The sequence below is a fragment of the Peromyscus maniculatus genome, chromosome 9, assembly GCF_049852395.1.
Source record: "Peromyscus maniculatus bairdii isolate BWxNUB_F1_BW_parent chromosome 9, HU_Pman_BW_mat_3.1, whole genome shotgun sequence".
NCBI classification, from domain to species: Eukaryota; Metazoa; Chordata; class Mammalia; order Rodentia; family Cricetidae; genus Peromyscus; species Peromyscus maniculatus.
The window spans coordinates 236,245-254,558 of NC_134860.1; the positions used below are offsets into that span (position 1 = coordinate 236,245).

General features: G+C 35.1%; 1 protein-coding gene across 39 annotated transcripts in view; it reads right to left on the bottom strand.

Annotated features, from left to right (window-relative positions):
• The window catches only part of Slmap (sarcolemma associated protein), a 144,746-nt gene that overhangs the window by 46,950 nt on the left and 79,482 nt on the right, over positions 1-18,314 (bottom strand). For 8 of the 39 annotated variants that reach the window (XM_042284455.2, XM_042284463.2, XM_042284446.2 and 5 more), the window contains exons 4-12: positions 17,684-17,720; positions 15,111-15,173; positions 12,479-12,574; positions 12,137-12,208; positions 10,732-10,872; positions 9,110-9,247; positions 6,701-6,869; positions 6,563-6,613; positions 6,072-6,122 (exon numbers count right to left, since the gene is read on the bottom strand). In XM_042284455.2, the coding sequence (XP_042140389.1) occupies positions 6,072-6,122; positions 6,563-6,613; positions 6,701-6,869; positions 9,110-9,247; positions 10,732-10,872; positions 12,137-12,208; positions 12,479-12,574; positions 15,111-15,173; positions 17,684-17,720 (818 nt within the window). Of the gene's footprint in view, positions 1-348; positions 412-6,071; positions 6,123-6,562; positions 6,614-6,700; positions 6,870-9,109; positions 9,248-10,731; positions 10,873-12,136; positions 12,209-12,478; positions 12,575-15,110; positions 15,174-17,683; positions 17,721-18,314 lie in introns of all 39 variants that reach the window. The other 31 variants (XM_042284445.2, XM_076544083.1, XM_042284454.2 and 28 more) reach the window with 7 other exon arrangements.

An 18,314-nucleotide genomic window follows, 5' to 3' on the forward strand; every position in this document is an offset into this window, starting at 1 on the left:
AAATGACTTTTAATTAGCAAGCTTGAAATTTCTTCCTTTGTGTTTCTGTGCACACGGGTGTGTGTGTGTGTGTGTGTGTGTGTGTGTGTGTGTGTGTGTGTGTGTGTGTGTGTGTGTGTGTGTGTTTAGGGGCCACCAATATGATCTGCTCTGCTCCATATGTGGAGGCAACTGCAATAAGAATACTTTTCTCAAAAGAGAAAAACAAACAGGTTTGCTGACGCCTGAAGATAGTTACTTGCACACTTCTACTACAACAAATACATTGATTTCCTTGTTTTTCCTCTGACTTCTTAATCTCAGTGCCTGATTTCATTAAAATCAATGAGAAAAATACTCTTTACTCACTCTGGCATTCTATGAATTGATGAATAAAAGTGCAGTCCCCGCCACTCTTTGAAAGCAAGTGCTCTAATAAAGAAAGAAAGACCTTTTAAGGACATAGTTTGTTGCTGTCTTGAAATAAACAACAGCAAAGGTTAAAAAAATGAAATATTTTAACACAGGTAATTGAAAAGGACTAATAAAGTTGGCTATATTCTAACACATATTTTAGAGTTCAATAACTGAAAGTTGTAATTTATATAATCACTAGTTTCCTCTGAATGGCTGGCTTTTAAAGGTGCAGTTTTTATCCGAAGAGCTGAAAAAAACAAACAAAACAAATATATTGCTTTAAAAAGCTTTTTCCACTTTTCATATGTACCTTTCTCCATGATAGGTTTGCAAATCCTCTTAAGTGATATTTGTGTTTTTATTATTGAAATAATTTCCTTTTCTAACAGTCTCTCTTCAAAGCTGTTGGTCTTAAGATGTAAAAGGTAAAAACTTTAAGAAGGTATAAAATCAGCCAGGCATGGTAGCGTATGCCTGAAATTCCAACATTCAGGAGGATGAGGCAGGAGGACTGCCATGAGTTTGAGACCAACATGAACCACACAGTGACTTTCAAGAGAACTTGAACTACAATATGAGCCTTATTTTAAAAAAAAAAAAAAAAAAAGGGAATCTGTGGCTATTACGTATAACTGAATAGTATTGTAAAATAAAAAAAATAAAATATAAAAAAAAAGTTGGGGAGGGGGTTACCATACAATAATTTTTTTTTAATTTTAAGGAATTGATGAGATAGTTATTTTTATACATTCATTTTCACAAACAGCTTCCCATTTTAAGTACCTTAATCTATACCATATATACCATTACAACATTATATTATTTATCTCCACCCAAATTCTCATGTTTTACACAGTTGAACAAGAGCTTCATTAATGGTTTTGCTTACATCAGATATAATCCAGTTTTGTAAAAAGTAGATTTAAAAAGGAGAAAATTAAAAATTAACACAGTAATTAAAGAGTTCCAGCCCTTTTCTTACAACAGTCTTCACTATTTCAAAGATCAAAGGCTAACTTGTAAATCCAGATAACATTCTTTAGTTACATATCCGTGTCTTTCAAAAGTACACAGGAGATTCTCGAAGGTTTAGTGTTAAAAGACTGTGCTCCAACATGGTCACTACCAGGAAGGTCTAAACGCACTGAAACCTGGACTGAGCTCTGCTCTCACCACCAACTCCTGCTCTTCTCCACCTCAGCCCACCCACTTCTCTCTTATATTCTTATGTACATTTGTCACAACTCACTGTTGTGACAGTGCCTCTTGACATCTTTCCTGTTAATTGCCTTCTGAAACTTTCCAATTTGTCTTTTTCCTTTACCTAGTCACACAGTACCCAAAGAGCCCACGATAAAACAGGGAGAAAGATAAATAATTTTTGTTTTAGAGAGATGCATAAAAAGTTCAGTACAGCCCCAAATGGAAAAAAAAAAAATGAAAAGTTAACTGCAACAAAAATCTGGAATTAAAGAAGTAATTTTAACAAATAGGATTTGTCAACAAGCTAACGAAAACCCCCAGTATATTAGAAAATGTCAAGGTAAAAAGTTGGTTTATCGAAAAACCAAAAAAAAAAAAAAAAAAAAAAAAAAAACAACAACAAAAAAAAAAAAAACTATAAGCCGGGCAGTGGTGGCGCTCGCCTTTAATCCCAGCACTCGAGAGGCAGAGCCAGGCGAATCTCTGTGAGTTCGAGGCCAGCCTGGGCTACCAAGTGAGCTCCAGGAAAGGCGCAAAGTTACGCAGAGAAACCCTGTCTCGAAAAACCAAAAAAAAAAAAGTTGGTTTACATAAACTCTAAACTATAACAACACTTTCAAAACTCAAACTATACAATATCACGTTAAGTGTAAAAATGTGTTTGGGTAGGTAAAGAAAATATAGTTCATATATGTGACAGTTTTATGCAGTCATAAAGATGAAATTAGAACATCTGCAGGAAAATGGATGGAACTGATGATTGGCATGTTAAACAAGATAAGCCAGACTCAGAAGGCCAAACAGCACAAGTTTCTTTCATATGTAAAATCTAGACTTACATGTATATCTAACATACGTGCTGTGAAAGTAGGAAGCGATTATGTAGGGTGAGGAAGTAGCTTGAAAGGATAACAGGGAAAAAGACAACCATTTCTCTGTGTGTTCTAGCTTAAACCCACTCATTTACTTGATATGAAAGCAAACGGAACCACTGGGGAAAGAAAGAGAATCAGGGAAGAGGCAAAGAAGGAAGGGCATATACGCACAAAAACGTCAGAAACCTTCATGTATGCTTACCAAAAAGTTTAAAAGCTTACTTGGAAACAAACTTGAACATACCTAAAGGCCTTTTTGACACTATCTGAAACCAAATTTCAGACCAATATTAATCAATTTCTGGTGACTCTTATTCAAAACTGGGAATCCCCACAGGTGGTCTAAATGAGAATGGCCCCATAGGCTCATATATTTGAATGCTTGGCCCCCAATTAATGGAACTGCTTGGGAAAGATTAGGAGGTGTGGCCTTGTTGGAGAAGCTGTGTCACTGGGGGTGAGCTTTTGGGTTTCAAAAGCCCCAAGCCAAGTCCTGTCTCACATTCTCTTGGCATGGAACTTGCAGATCAGATATAAGCTCTCTACTACTTCTCCAGCACCATGCCTGCCTGTGCCATGCTTCCCGCCATGATGGCATAGACTCATCCTCTGCAACTGCAAAGCCCCAATTAAATGTTTTCTTCAACTACATATATGGTCATGGTATCTCTTCTACAGAGCAACAGAATAGTAACCACAACACTCAATGTTACTCAAAGATCACCCTTTATCTATTCTAGTTTTACATAGAAGAACCCAAAAGGTCATAAAAAGGATGATGGATCCCCTGGAGCTGGAGTTAGAGGTGGTTGTGAGCTGCCACGTGGGTTCTAGGAATCAAACCCGGGTCCTCTGGCAAAGCAGTCAGTGCTCTTAATCACTGAGCCATCTCTCCAGTGCCCTATGTACTATATTTTTAATATCTGAACCCAACCCTGAAAATATTAAGTATACTGGCTTAGATAACTTCTGTTATTAAAGTAAAAAAGTAAATACATATGTGCCATATCAAAAGCACCTTTTACATGCATCAGACAACAATGTCACAGTCTATATAAAGCACGTCAAGCATTACATTTAATAGTATATTACTTGAATTCAGGCCGTTAGAGATTAAGTTGACACAAATACAGAACATATTATCACTGGTAATCCAAAAGAAATCAGATGTTTATTGGAAGGAAAACTAGTCTCTATGATATTGGTTAAAGTTAAAGGAATGGAAAAAAGACAAACACAGAAACATAAAGAACCATTCTTTTTATAATGAATTTTTTTTTTTTTTTTTTTTTTTTTTTGGTTTTTCGAGACAGGGTTTCTCTGTGTAGCTTTGCACCTTTCCTGGAGCTCACTTGGTAACCCAGGCTGGCCTCGAACTCACAGAGATCCGCCTGCCTCTGCCTCCCAAGTGCTGGGATTAAAGGCGTGCACCACCAACGCCCGGCAATAATGAATTTTTTATATAAATGAGTTTTCTATGGATTACAGTTTTCTCTATACCCATGTTGTAGTTATGCTACTGTAGCCATTAATTGAACATGCCACCAAGGCATTCAAATGTGGCTCATTCTAACAGAGATATGTGGTAAGCATAAAATAAATACATGTTTCAAATACCTAAGGAAAATTAATGTGAACTGCTTCATTAATAATCTTAAAGTACTGGTTAAATGTTTATATAACATTTTTGATATTGTTGGTTAAATAAAATTTAGTATTAAAATGTGTTTTTACTTGCTTCTTTTTAAACTTTACTGTAGTTACCAGAAAATTTTAAATTTTACAATTATTCTCATATTGCTTCTAGACAACACTATTCTCTATTTTAATATATATTTAAATAATCCTTATTTTAAAAATGAAACAAAAATTTATGGTATAAAATCTGTGCTTGTAAAAAAGTTAAGTCATTTTAAAAAGAGTTCACTGGAAGAAGTATGAACTATAACATCTCTAGACACTGCTGACATTTCCTCTTGTACCTATACTTAGTATTTTCTCTACTACTTAAAGCGTGATGCTAACTTAAAAATTCTATGGCTAAGAACTTTGGTGATGTTTGAAAAGGTAAATTATCCTACTACAAAGTCCATTCCACAACAAAGTGTGGCATAATGAGATTTGTGTATACATAAAAACTTACTGTCAAAATGCCCTAATAGTCATTCTCACGCTACTTAATTTATTGTCAACAAAGACCCAAATGCTTTAACAATGGAATAACTATAGCAAGGAGTTTCCCAGAACAATATACAAAATTTATTTTAATATTAAATTGAGGAATCTATGACTACTCACTAATAGGAAAGCAGTCTACTAGTCTAAATTTTCTGGCAAACTTTTACATAGTAATTTGACAACTCTAGTTAAAATATGGTTTTGTATATATATAAAGATTATTAATTGAAAAAAATAAAAGTTCTCAGTTTGCATTAATGTAACACTTGACACTTATTCAAGGAAATAACGGATTTATTAAAAAGTATACAATCAGAAAGGAAAAGACAAGCAAAATAATCATGGAAAACACAAAATCATTTAAGGAAAATAAGTACTTCCAAAGATTAACTCATTTAACAAAATTTGCTAAATACTTTTAATGAATAGCAATAAAGTTTTGGTTAAAATGAATATAAACTACACCTTTAAAATTTCTCAAATTGAAACTCAGAAATTCGAATCTGAAAAACTTAAGGCATTTTACAAAACACATAGAGTAGTCAAATAGCAATGGATAATTTTTTTCTCTAGAATTCTAAAATGCTTAATATATGCAATATTACACCATGGCCATATAGCTCACACATACACAATTATCTGGACCTGCTTTGGCAGTTACTATAAGAATTTTTTTTTCCTTTTTGTAATGCTGGAATTGAATCCAAGGCATAAACTAGGAAAACTCTTGAAGTTACCTCTCCAACTCACCCATTTTTAAGTTAAAACAAATCAAAAGAAACTAATTAACTTTGACCCCTTGCCATGGATGATAAAGATATACCCTGATATGTGGAAAAAAAGTTTCATTAGAAGTTCTATTTTTGACCTTGATATCTTCTTCTAACTCCTGTGTATTAAAATGAGATGATAAGCACAGCAGTATGCACTGCACATAACTTTATTCCTTTAGTACTCCAAACATCCAAAAACTACCAAAAGATTTTTCTGATTAGAGAAATCTCATTCTCTGATCAATAACACAGATGGGTAGAGAAAGTAGTTTCCATGTGTCTAAGGGTCCAGTGGGACATTAAATAAGCTCGCACACTGCAAATGGAGACCTGGAGCCGAGCATGAAGGAACAAACAGTAGTAGAGCTCTTTGGAAGGTAAGAGCCACATACAAAAGCCATGGCTAACAATGAACACCATTTTCTTATCTCAATTTCCACATAACAAGGGATATCTGAGGACAGATCACATCTTGTGTCTTAGACTATAAAGGGAAACTGGATTTTAGAAGACAAAACTCAATGGTATATGAACAGTTATAAATGTGTTTCATCCCAAGCACTAAAAATCACTAGGCATTTAGCTCTCTGTCCTGCTTAAATGATAAAAGGATATCATGAAAAAAAATTTAAGTTTTTTACGCTACCTTTTTCTGTGCTCCCATTTATTTTAGGTAAGAAGTCATCAACTTGTATCCCTAGGATTAAGACAGGATATCATTGCCTGATCAAAGAAATTGTTAACTTTAATACTGGCTTCAAGTATAATTACAGCATTTCATATTCCTACTCACATTGACTTTGTATAGAATACTATATTTAGAAGAAGAGTTCAAGTGGCCATTCGTTATTGATTCAGGTTTGGGGACCTTCCAAAGAACCTCAAAAGAAAGAGGATCCTACTACTGTTCAGTCTTAAGACCATCTCAAAGGCAGAAACCTCATGTCTCAAGGACTAAACAATGGTGCCCTCTGGTGGCAATCATTAATTTTTAAAAGGAGGTTTTCTAAAAGTGTAACCTTTGATTCTTGATATGTAAAATATCAAATGAAAGAAGTGACGAATGTGAGAGTAAACAATGTGAATGTGAACAGGCAGAAGCTCGGTAAAAACATCTTTAAGTAAGGTGACACCTACCTAAGCTGCTGCATTCTTTAAGAGTTTTCTCCTGCAGATGTTCTAACCGTACTGTAAAAAACAGTCCAAGAAAAAGATATTTCACAGACAAAGAGAACAAAAATCAAACAAAACCAATTTCTGTATCAGCTAGCTTACCTTGTAAAGCTGTTAGCCTTTCATTGGTGAAATCATTATCAGCTTGCAAAGCTTCTATTTTTGCCTGGAGCTCCTGCTCTTTTTCTTCCATTTCATCTATTTTATTCTGTAATTCTTTCTTCTCAGCTTGTCCCTTCTGCTGGATTTCCTCTTGTTTTCCCTCTGCTACCTGTTGAGTAAGAATCTTCAGTCACTTCATAAAGTCTCACTTTGCTTTAAGTAGCCCAAGGCAAGGACTGACTTTATTCACTTATACTTCCAAGGAATATATTCGAATTACAGAACATATTTATAAAGCTGATTTCTAAAGCAAACAAAGACAGAGACTTGATGTCAAAAGTGATCTGCACTGAGGTCACTACCACATGGCACTGAGAAGGGAAAAACTTAGGAGCAAACAAGCAGGCCCAAGAGATAAACACACAGAGTCAAAATTAAATCCTCCATGGTTTTTAAAGGGGAAAATATATTTATTCCCCAAATCTATTATTAAACTTGTTTGTACGTTCTAAAATGGAACATTAATTTAAAATTATAAACTAAAAAGATGATGGTACAAACCCTTCAAATACATTTCTCTTGACAAGATCTCCCTGAGAACTACGGTAAGTGATGCTCAGCCTTCTCTGACAAAAACCTATCTTGTAGGCACTCGACTGAGGCCAGGCTCATTTTTCCCTTGTTTTAATTATTTTTTAAGCTAATATCACAAAGTACTGTGTTCTACTGTGGCATTCTTCATACATTTGTGTCTAGGCATTTATCCTCATTTGCATTGCCCACCCCATGACTCCTGCCCCTCTGCCTGTTTCCCTTCCTCTTCCCAGTCTCCCCTCTGCTTTCATATCATATACATTTATTACCCTCTCTCCTCTCCAACCCCCACAATCTCTTCCTTCCCTCTCATGACATCCTACTAGTTTCAAGAGCCACCAAGAGATATGAATTACATTAAAATTTTCAACAATTCTTTCACGAGACTTTGAAGGATCAAGTAGAGATTATATTATGGTCTGATGCCATTTTTCCAAATGTCCCAGAGAGAACAGCAGCTAAAACGGACTCCACAGCACAGCTGCAGGCTCAAGGACAACCTGGGTTCAAAGAGATTATTCCAAGCTCCCTTTGAGTTTGTTGCAGCATGAACAGCTGGTCCCTAACTTTGAGAAGACCTAAAAATGAGTAGGTTTTAAAAAGCATCAAACTATATTAGATTTTGTTATTCTTTTTTTAAAACTTTATTATTATTGTGTATACATATGCATATATGATGCATGGGTAGGTGCACATGGAGATCAGAGCACAACTCTGTGGTGACAATTCCTTCCACCTTTACATGGGCTCCTGGGAATGAGGCTTGCATAACTTTACCCTAGGAGACATCTTTTTCTAGCCTTGATTCTCTCTTTATAATTTATTATTACTACATGTATCTCATTCTGGCCCTTGATTGCCTCTCTTTATGATTTATCTATTATTATTATTATTATTATTATTATCATCATCATTATCATTATTTATTATTATTGTGTGTATACGCCTGCATGTCTGTGTGTTTACATGTGTGTGTGTTGTGCATAACTAAGGTCTGGTGCATGGGTGCCATGGCTCTCACACGGAGATTAAAGGACAACTTTGGGGACTTTCTGTCCTTCCACCCTGGGTTCTATGACCAAATTTAGGTCCTAAAGCTTGCATGAAAAGTGCCCACACTCTAAGCCATCTCACCAATCCATATATTGATTCTCATCTACTTCCAAGTAGATATTAGAAGATGTGTTCTTTTCTGTATCATTGCTATCTTATCTATGTAATGCTGAAGCAAACACTCAAAGATGACTATTGCGAAGCACTCACCATATTTCCATCTAGAGGAAGTATATCTGTTTTAAAGGACTTCAATTTTCAACAGTAATGGAGGGTGGGCTAAAGAGAATTCCATTTTCACTATCAATTTCAACTTTTTCAGTTTTACCAAATTTATATTAACAACTATTGAGTGATGCATAAACTTTTAAGCTGTTAGTATGCTAAGAGCTTAGCATGCTTTCAGGTCAATTAAATACAAACTGTAATGGTTTGAATAAGACTGTCCCTCATAGGTTTCTATGCTTGAATACTTGGTCCCCAGTTGGTAGTGATGTTTGGGTACGTTTAAGAGGTATGGCTTTACTGAAGGAAATATGTCATAGGGATAGGCTTTGAGGTTTCATAAGCCTCAAGCCAGTCCCAGTGAGCTTTCAGCTTCCAGCTCCAGTGACCACACCTGCTTGGTGCTATACTTCCTCTCTATGATGCTGAAACAATCTTACTCTCTGGAGCCTTAAGCCTAAATAAATCCTTCCTTCTATAAGGTGTCTTGGGCATTATGTTTTCTCACGGCAGTAGAAAAGGAACTAATATACATACCTTTAACTTATCAGACAAATCTTTAATTTCATTTACTGCTCCATTATATTTATTGGCTAATTCTCTTAATTCTTCCTGAGTCCGTTCATTCATTTCTTTCAGGTGGGTACATTCATCTTCAGTATTACTCAGACTTCTCTGCAATTCAAGTTCACAGGCAATTCATTTAGAGTAAATGGGTACTTATTTAAAATTTATCATAAATTCAGTTTGTAAAAAGTGTAGCTACGGACTATTCTACATCCACATTTGGGCTAAACTTATATAAAACAGAGTTAAAAGACAAAACAATTTCAGTTTATTTCAGGCACATATATACTAAAACACAACAAAGAATTTCTTTTATTAATGTTGGGGGCAGAAAGAGCTACCTATTATTTATACTTTAAAAAGGTCAACCGATATGACTTTTAGCCTTGAAAATATTTTAAAACTACCAATTCCTTTTCTATGTGTTTTTGAAGCAAGACTATGTTACTCAGGCTGGCTTCAAATTCACTATGGAGCCCAGGCTAGCCTAAAAATTGTAAATCTCCTGCCTCAAACTACCAAGTGCTATGATTAAAAGTATACTCAATTGCCGGGCGGTGGTGGCACACGCCTTTAATCCCAGCACTAGGGCGGCAGAGGCAGGAGGATCTCTGTGAGTTTGAGGCCAGCCTGGACTATAGAGGGAGTTCCAGGAAAGACGCAAAACTACACAGAGAAACCCTGTCTGGGAAAAAAAAAAAAAAAAAAAAAAAAAAAAGTATACTCTATTATACTCATCTCTAAGTCAACAATCTTTAAAGTAACTTTAATGTGAAAAGAGCAATACAGCTTGAAACTTTACTTGTATGTCAAATTAATTAAGCAAAAATGCACATAAAGCCCATACTATAAAATGAGGTCATAATACAAACTATCCAGGTCCTCACACATGCTAAGCACATGCCCACTGAGCTGAACCCTCAGTCCCAAGAATCACATTTTGATTGTTCCTAGAACCTAGAAGAACTCCCCCATAAACTCCTAAAGCACAAAAATAGTCTAGAGCTATGGTTCTCAACCTGTGGGTCATGACCCCTTGGGGGGTTACCTAAGATCATTGGAAAACACAAATATTTACATTACAATTTATAACAGTAGCAAAATTAATTACAGTCATGAAGTAGCAGCGAAATAATTTTATGGTTGGGGGGTCACCACCACATGAGGAACTGTGTTAAAGGGTTGCAGCATTAGGAAGGTGGAGAACCACTGATGCAGAGGATAGGTAAAGTAGTAAAGTTCTCAGTGAACATCCTCCACTAAAAGACAGCATACTTTTATGACAAAAGATCAGTTCCCACCAGACATCTTTAAATCCACTACTGTGGAGACAAAAGCAGGTGCATCTCTGCGAATTTGGGGCCAGCCTGCTCTACACAGCAAGTTCCAAACTAAGCAAAGGTACATAGTTCAATTCCCAGCATCTACATCAGATGGCTCAAAACTGCCTATAATTCCAAGTCCAATGGATCTAAGCCTCAGACTTCTATAGACAACTTCACTTGCACACACATACCCATGCACATACTACACACAGACACATAATTTTTAAAATAAAATCTTTAAAAGTAATAACAATAAAAATGAAATACCTCAACTTCTGAAAGTTTCCGAACCACTTCAATTTTCTCCTGAAGGACCCGCCTCAGGGACTCTTTGGCTGTTGTTTCATAGTTGTGTTTATCCTCTTGCAAAGCAATAAGTTCCTTCCGTAAACTATCTTCTGTTTGATTCTAGAATAGAAGACACTTCTATTACCCCTAAGTTACTTATGCCTTGAAAGAAATAAAGACATTACAATACACTAAATTATATGTTAAGGTACCCCCCAAAACAAATGTTGGCCTACTATTAACTAAATCTGTATTTCAAAGTTATATCAGTAAGTTATGCCTCCAGAAATTATACTAATTCCATCAGGAAAGAGTTAAAAGCACTAATTTCTCTCAAATATTAAGATTAATTACTCATGTTCTGTGGAAGCCTTCATATTTCCACCTGTGAATAAAAGTCATTGCTATCAAAAGCACCATCGCTATAAAAAGCAAAAATTTTAGAACAATGGCTAAGACAAAAGTAATAAGAGCATCGTAAGGAAGACTCCAGGTCTGGAACAAGAAATACACAAGATGAGCATGGAGCATCCTGTCTAGCATGGGCACAGGAAGTTATCAAAGTTAGTTTTAGTCAGACAGCCAACTTTAAAAGGTTTACTCAGACAAAACTCTGGACAATTTGATCATCAGCAAAGATAACTACTACTATAGACTAAAATACACCAAATCTACTTAAGTCTAAGCAAGAGAGAAAGCACTTCATTGTCATTCACTGGTAGATAAAAAGGGTATCAATTTATTCTTTTCAACTAGTAAATAATGGGCGTGGGACTCATTCTGTTTTTTCTGTAGAAAATGTACTTCGGGGAACAAAATGGTTCATGAGAGAAAAATTATCTTTGATAATTTAAAGTAAATGAAGGAATTGTAGAATTACATCACTATGTTAACATCTTTAATGAAATAATGGACTTAGTGAAGAATCATCAATGAATGACAAAATCCTAAAAGGAAAACAACCTAATCATTATGCTGTCTTTGACTGAAGAACAACACTATCCATGAAGTCTTATTGGCAAAGGAAAAGAAAAAGAAAAAAAAAAAAAAAACAAGTACCATAACATCTACACCAGATCAACTCTCTACTATTTTATGCCTAGAGAAAGAACTTTAAAAGTGTTTCGGTAACAATATAGACTGAATCACATTCCAGAAAGCAAATAACCTCTTCAATAAATAGTAACTGCAAAAGAAAAAGGAATTAGAACTGGACACAGGTATGTATTACACAATTCTTCCCACTTACAGGTATGCTTGAATTTTTTCATAAGAAACATGTAAAGGAATTGTGGAATTATATAAAAGTCTTAGCATACACTCAACAAAAAAAGGAAACTACAGAGCTGCGTTCTTCCTTATATACCTGAGATTAAATACATACTTTGGAGCATGCCTGCAACTGGTTTCCCATAACTTCTAACCGTGATAAGAGTCTATCTTCATCTATTAAAGCCTGTTGAAAAAAAAATTATATATAAGTAAAAACCTAGAGTAACAAAAAAAAAAAGCATGTATAACAAACAGATTCTATTGCCAACAAAACAAAGAAAATTGGAAAATGAATCAAGATCTGCTACAAAATGCTGTTTCAACATTTGTTTTTTAGTTAAGGAATAACATTACTTCTATTTGCCAAAAATATTGGTTTTAATTCATTCAACACATAAAAAAAAAACTATTAAACCTGTTTAGATGCTTCATGAATATAAAGTAAATGGAGTACCTGCCAACTGGTATCTGAAGCCTCTTGGGTGATGGCTAATAGCCGCTGAAGTGTGGCTAATTTCTGTTCCAACATCTGTTCCCGATGTAAGGCCTCCTAACATAAATCACACAAGAAATTCTAATGAACTCAGTCAGCAGCACGATCTTCTGAAGAATAACACTCAGTATAGTTTGAATATATTCTCATATTGCACCCTGGATGTAGCTCATTATTTTAGCCCATCTACAGAACTGCAAGTACAGATGTAATAAACTTTTCCCTGGATGGAAAATAAGTTACTGGTTTCTGTTTTCTTTTTAGTGGTAATTTACAAAAAGAATAAGTTTTAAAATGCAGATTAGAAAACTAACAAATGTTTCTGTTTCTGCTTATATTTCATAAATACACACATATTTATGAAATATTTATGTATCTTCAAACAAATGTATTTCAAACTAAGGCAAAACAATCTGGTCAGCATCAAAGATACTTTATAACAATTCTACAGCATGGCATCTAAAATAGTAATAGCATTTAGCTTTTCCTTTCTAAAATGGTATGTAAATATATGCTCCTATATTTAAAAGAGAGACTACTCTCAGCTTATGGCATTTTCAGGTATCCTGATTCTCCCTGATTACGTCATTGAGTAATTAATATTCAAAATGTAAGAGCCCATTAATATTAGCTTGATGTAATTAAGATGTAATTAAAGGGTCAAAGGAACACATGAATATGATGAAAGACAATGAAGAACAAGACTACTCTGTAGTTAACATCTGACAGCTGCTAACAGCATCCCCTTCATAGACTGTGAAGGTTAAATCATCACATTATTTAGCTGTGGCTTTGGCTTCATCTTCTGACATCCCTGAAATACCCAAAGGACACCAGCATTCTATCTTTGAGCCACCTCAAAGAAAAGTGTATGCTTCAAATATTGCACTTAAGGTTTAAAACATTAATTTATTGCTCTCCACATCCTTAATAAACAATGACTAGGGAAAATCTTGCCTAATGTAGACTCAGAAGTACTTTGTTTTAATATAGACTAAGGAATCTAATAAAAACACCATCATCAGATATTCCATATTAAAATGGTTATTTATCATATTTTATTTTAAGTATCCAGAAAGTAACAGATACAAAATATTTTACTGATAAAGCCATCAGCCAACCAAAGTTTTAGAAACGACCTCCACTAGATGGTGCTATTACATCTTTTAAAAATTTCATTTCCATGAGTTTCTTAATTATGAACCAAAGTACAACAAATGTAGCTCTCCTGAAAAATGATCTTTTAGATCTAAGGTATGAAATGCATCTATTTCAACTTTTACTCAAAGGGATCACAGTTTACATTAGAGATTCATCAATTCAATGAGGATTATACAAGGACAAGAAAAAGGTGTGTGTGTGGGGGGGGGGAGAACAATCCCTCCCAAAGAGTTAATAAATATGGATGGATGTTCAAAGAACTGACAGAAAAGGTGGGAAAGGAGAAGTATGAGAATCTCGTTCACAATGAGAAGCAAGCACAGTGCATAGAATCAGGCCAATTATTGAATCTATATGGACATTGCTATTTCTCATGTCAGAAATGAAACATTAATCTTAACATTTTCTCTCAGAGACCTACAAAAACTAATACATCTTCCCATTGAATGAAAATGATCAATGACATTCACATCATTTATTTTATGTTATGGGCACTACTCTAAGTGCTTTACTTATATTAATTCATATCCCCTTCATAATGTGGAGAGGTGGCACTACTTATCAATTGCCTACATGAGGAAAATGAAGTTCAAAGGCTTTTTTAAAGCCTTTAATCCCAGCACTCAGGAGGCAGAGGCAGGCAGCTCTCTTGAGTTCAAGGCCAGACTGGTCTACAAAGCCCAGACAGCCAGGGCTATACAGAGAAATCCTCTACAAAAACAAAAACAAACATAAACTGTCTTGGGAGATCAGATGTTAAAGCCAGGGATCAAAAGTAGCTAAACTTGATCAATTCTGGCTAGAAGAACCCATGCTCTTAACTACTTCACTGATGTGCAAATGTGTAAACTAGTTTTCTATGGCAGTGCACGGTGCTTGGTGGAAAATGAGATCTAATTAATATGTTGGTTATCTCTGTACTTTTCCAGATGCACATGCCTTTAACTGCCCAAGTAACGAAAGGACACAGGATCACTGGTGTTGATTCAACAGTTTTAAAGACAACTAAAAGCCTGCACAAATAAAACTATTCACTGAAGGTCACAAAACTGAGCAGAAAAAACAAGATCAAGATCAAAACTTCAACCCCTAAACTTCTAAACCAAAGTTTTCTTTAAACCATATTCCCTCATCATAATCCCCTCAGCAACCCAAAACCATAATCCTGCCCAAATAAATGAAGAAAAGAAATAACACTTCTTGTACTGGAAGAAAAAATTTCTCTTGTACATAAGCTTATCTATTCTAGACTCAACAACAATCCTGACTCCTTTTTCTTCTTGAGATCTAATTTTAAGCCTTCATGCTTCCTTTAAAAGATATTTCCTGTGTTCTTGTTTCCAGCCAATATTTTTGATTCTGTATTTACAAGCTGGCAAAATAAAATCTAAGTTGCTTTTAAAGACTGAGAGTTCTCAAGATTTACTGTTACCTGTAGATACTGAGAAAGTTGGAATAGTTCCTGAGAGTACATACTTGGAGTGTTAGCAGCAACCTAGAAACAAAATAACCCAATATCAATAATCACAGAAAACATTACATTAAAAAAGCCACCAAGAGCCAACAAGACAGCTCAGCAAGTAAAGGTCCCTCCTGGCAAGCCTGACAACTTCAGTTTAATCCCCTGCTGGATAGTTTTATGTCAACTTGACACAGGCTAAGTCATCTGAGAGGGGGAACCTCAATGAAGAAAATGCCTCCATAAGATTAGGCGTAGGCAGGCCTGTAGGGCATTTTCTCAGTTAGTGATCAGTGGGGGAGGGCCCAGCCCATAGTGGGTGGTGCCTTCTCTGGGCTACTGTCCTGGGTTCTATAGGAAAGCAGACTGAGCAAGCCATGGGGAGCAAGATGGTAAGCAGTACTCCTCGGCATTGACTCCTGCGCCAGGTTCCTTCCTGTCTGAGTCCCTGTCCTGACTTCCTCCAGTGATGAACAGTGATGTGGAAGTGTTGGTCGTGGTGTTCCTCACAGCAACAGTAACATGAACTAGAGTCCCCACACCCACATGGTGAAAGGAGAGACGCAATGCCTGCAGCTGTCCTCTCCTCTCCACATGCACACAAATGAAATGCACTTAGAGAGTTGAAAACAAACCAATCCACGCAATGTCTGTTTTCCCAAACATACAAATAAATGTTTTTAATTGATCTAGTCTGTTCTCAGCTACTGTGTAAATTAATTCTCAAGATATTTCTGCTGTATGTCTAGAATGTATAGATAGTATTACACTAATCATATTAGATTTATAAACAAGATAATTACTTGTGAAACTTTCCTTTATAAGTCAAATCACAAAAGTACTGAACCTTTCCAGAACTGAGAAATAACTCCTAATCAATGCAGTCATTATGTTTTTCCTTTAAAATTCATCACTCATTACTTCATTAATATGGCAACATGTCACAATTCATTTAGAAATAACAATATTCAAAATGTTACTTGGAAGCATGTGTCAGGATAGAGGGTAACATAAAATCTTACTCTTGAAAAACAAAAATTAAAATAAAGAAGATTCTAATATTTTGTCCAATCGCCAGAGACAATGAAAAAATTTATTATTGTATGTAAATTTTAAGAAAAAGATAGAAAATAATCATGTTCAAAACTACAAGTCAGTCTAACTGCTCAGAACACAAAAGTATCAGAATTCACTTCAAAGGGGGCTTTTCAGGAATATCAGATACAGAACCATGTCACTAAAAAAGAAAACACAGGACACAATAAGTAGCTGTAATATCTGCTCATATCCTAGACACTAATAAGCTCTGTAAGTGTGCATACCTATCCTTTTTCATTGTTTGAAATTCGGTCTTGTTACACAGCCCTTTCCGGCCTGGTACATGCACTCCCGGTTTGAACTCACAGCTATCCTCCCATCCCAGCCTCCCAACCACTAGAAATACAGGTATACACTATCATGCTCTGCTGATTTATTAATAATGTTACAGAATCACTCCTCATTAAGCTCACAAAGTATGCTTTCTAATATTCAGACTAAAAGAATTGGCATTTTTCTTTTGAAGATCTAAATCAATAAATACAGTTCTTGGTATCAGAGAAGTTGATGATAAATTACTTTTATTTCTAAAACAAGAATCTAAGAACCTCAATTTAAAGTAGGTAACCACTGTTAATCTAAAGAAAAAATGTAAAATATTTGTCCTCACATTTTAGTTATTACACACATACCATACACACACTACATACACAAATACAAATACACACATACAGACCACATACACCACACACACACACACACACACACACACACAAATCCAGCAGGCATGATAGCGCAGCTCTAATCCCAGAACTTGGAAGGTGGAGGCAGGAAGATCAAGAAGTGAACAAGCAGCATCTTTGGCTATACAGTGAGTTCCTAGCCACCCAAGGCTATGTGAAACCCTGTCTGAAAAACAAAGCAGAACAAAGCTCCCAATATCACAGTAATATCAAATAGTAAGAAAAGTTTTGTTTTGCTCATTGATCACACTCTGTTTGTTATTCAGCAAGGATACCTATAGTTTCAATGCACCATTACTCCTAAACAAAAGAAAAATATTCTAACAATCAATTACTACAATTTCTAATTAGGTGGTGTCAAAACCGATGTCCAATGACATTAAAAGAATAATTTCCGTAAATCCTTATTTCAGAGCCACTGTGCTGTATGGCTAAATACTGAGTGAACTTCTTGGCCAGAAAGCTTTGGGAAATTCCTAGACAGAACTGTACTTCAGAATAAAAGGTAATAGTAAACATTACTTACCTCTGGCTAGGCACAAAACCAGGTCCATTTAGTCTACTCAGCCAGTAGTTTGCCTGGGCTACAAAAGCTTTTTCTAAAGACACATTCATTCCAAATTCTCCACACAGTGAAGGTTATATTAACTACATAGTTATATTTACTTTATTACAAAAACTGAAGTTTTTTGGGTAAAACATTAAATAAAAACACTTCAGTGAAATGTTATTTCAAAGTTTGGAAAACAATCATTTACTACTTACTCTGTCAACAGGACTTGGTAATGGAGCATGGATGACACTGAAAAGTAAAATTTAGAATTTTTATCTAATTTCCTGAAAACAGAGGAAATGATTCTAGAGTACCAGAATATCTTGTCATAAAACTCATGCATTTGCTCTTATATAATTAAAAGAATGTAAATTATCTTTCTTAAAAAACAAACTAATACATACATAAACCTACTTTATACTCATTATTATCCTTAAAGTGAATTTCAATTCCAAATGTATTAAACGTCTTTTGAGGACCCAATATTTACTGAGTGCTGTGATGAGTCCCTTATTTTTACCATTTCAACACATTAAAATACCTTTTAAAGTATGCATTTTATTTGTAACATATGTTATCAAAAATAAATAAATACTCATGTGTAGAAATTCTTAGTAAGTAAAAGCTCATTTAGAAAAAAAGTCAGAATTGGAAAGTGGCTCTAAGTGAAGAACAACTTTAGCTGTCAAAACAGTGACAACTATTCTTCACCTTGCCATCTTAGGACTAGATCAAAGTTTACACGTGTGTATGAAACTGAACTCAGCATAGCAAACACAACCACAGGTCATTAACTGACACTAATTTCCTCTAGGGCCTGACATAGAACTCTTGACAGAAAAG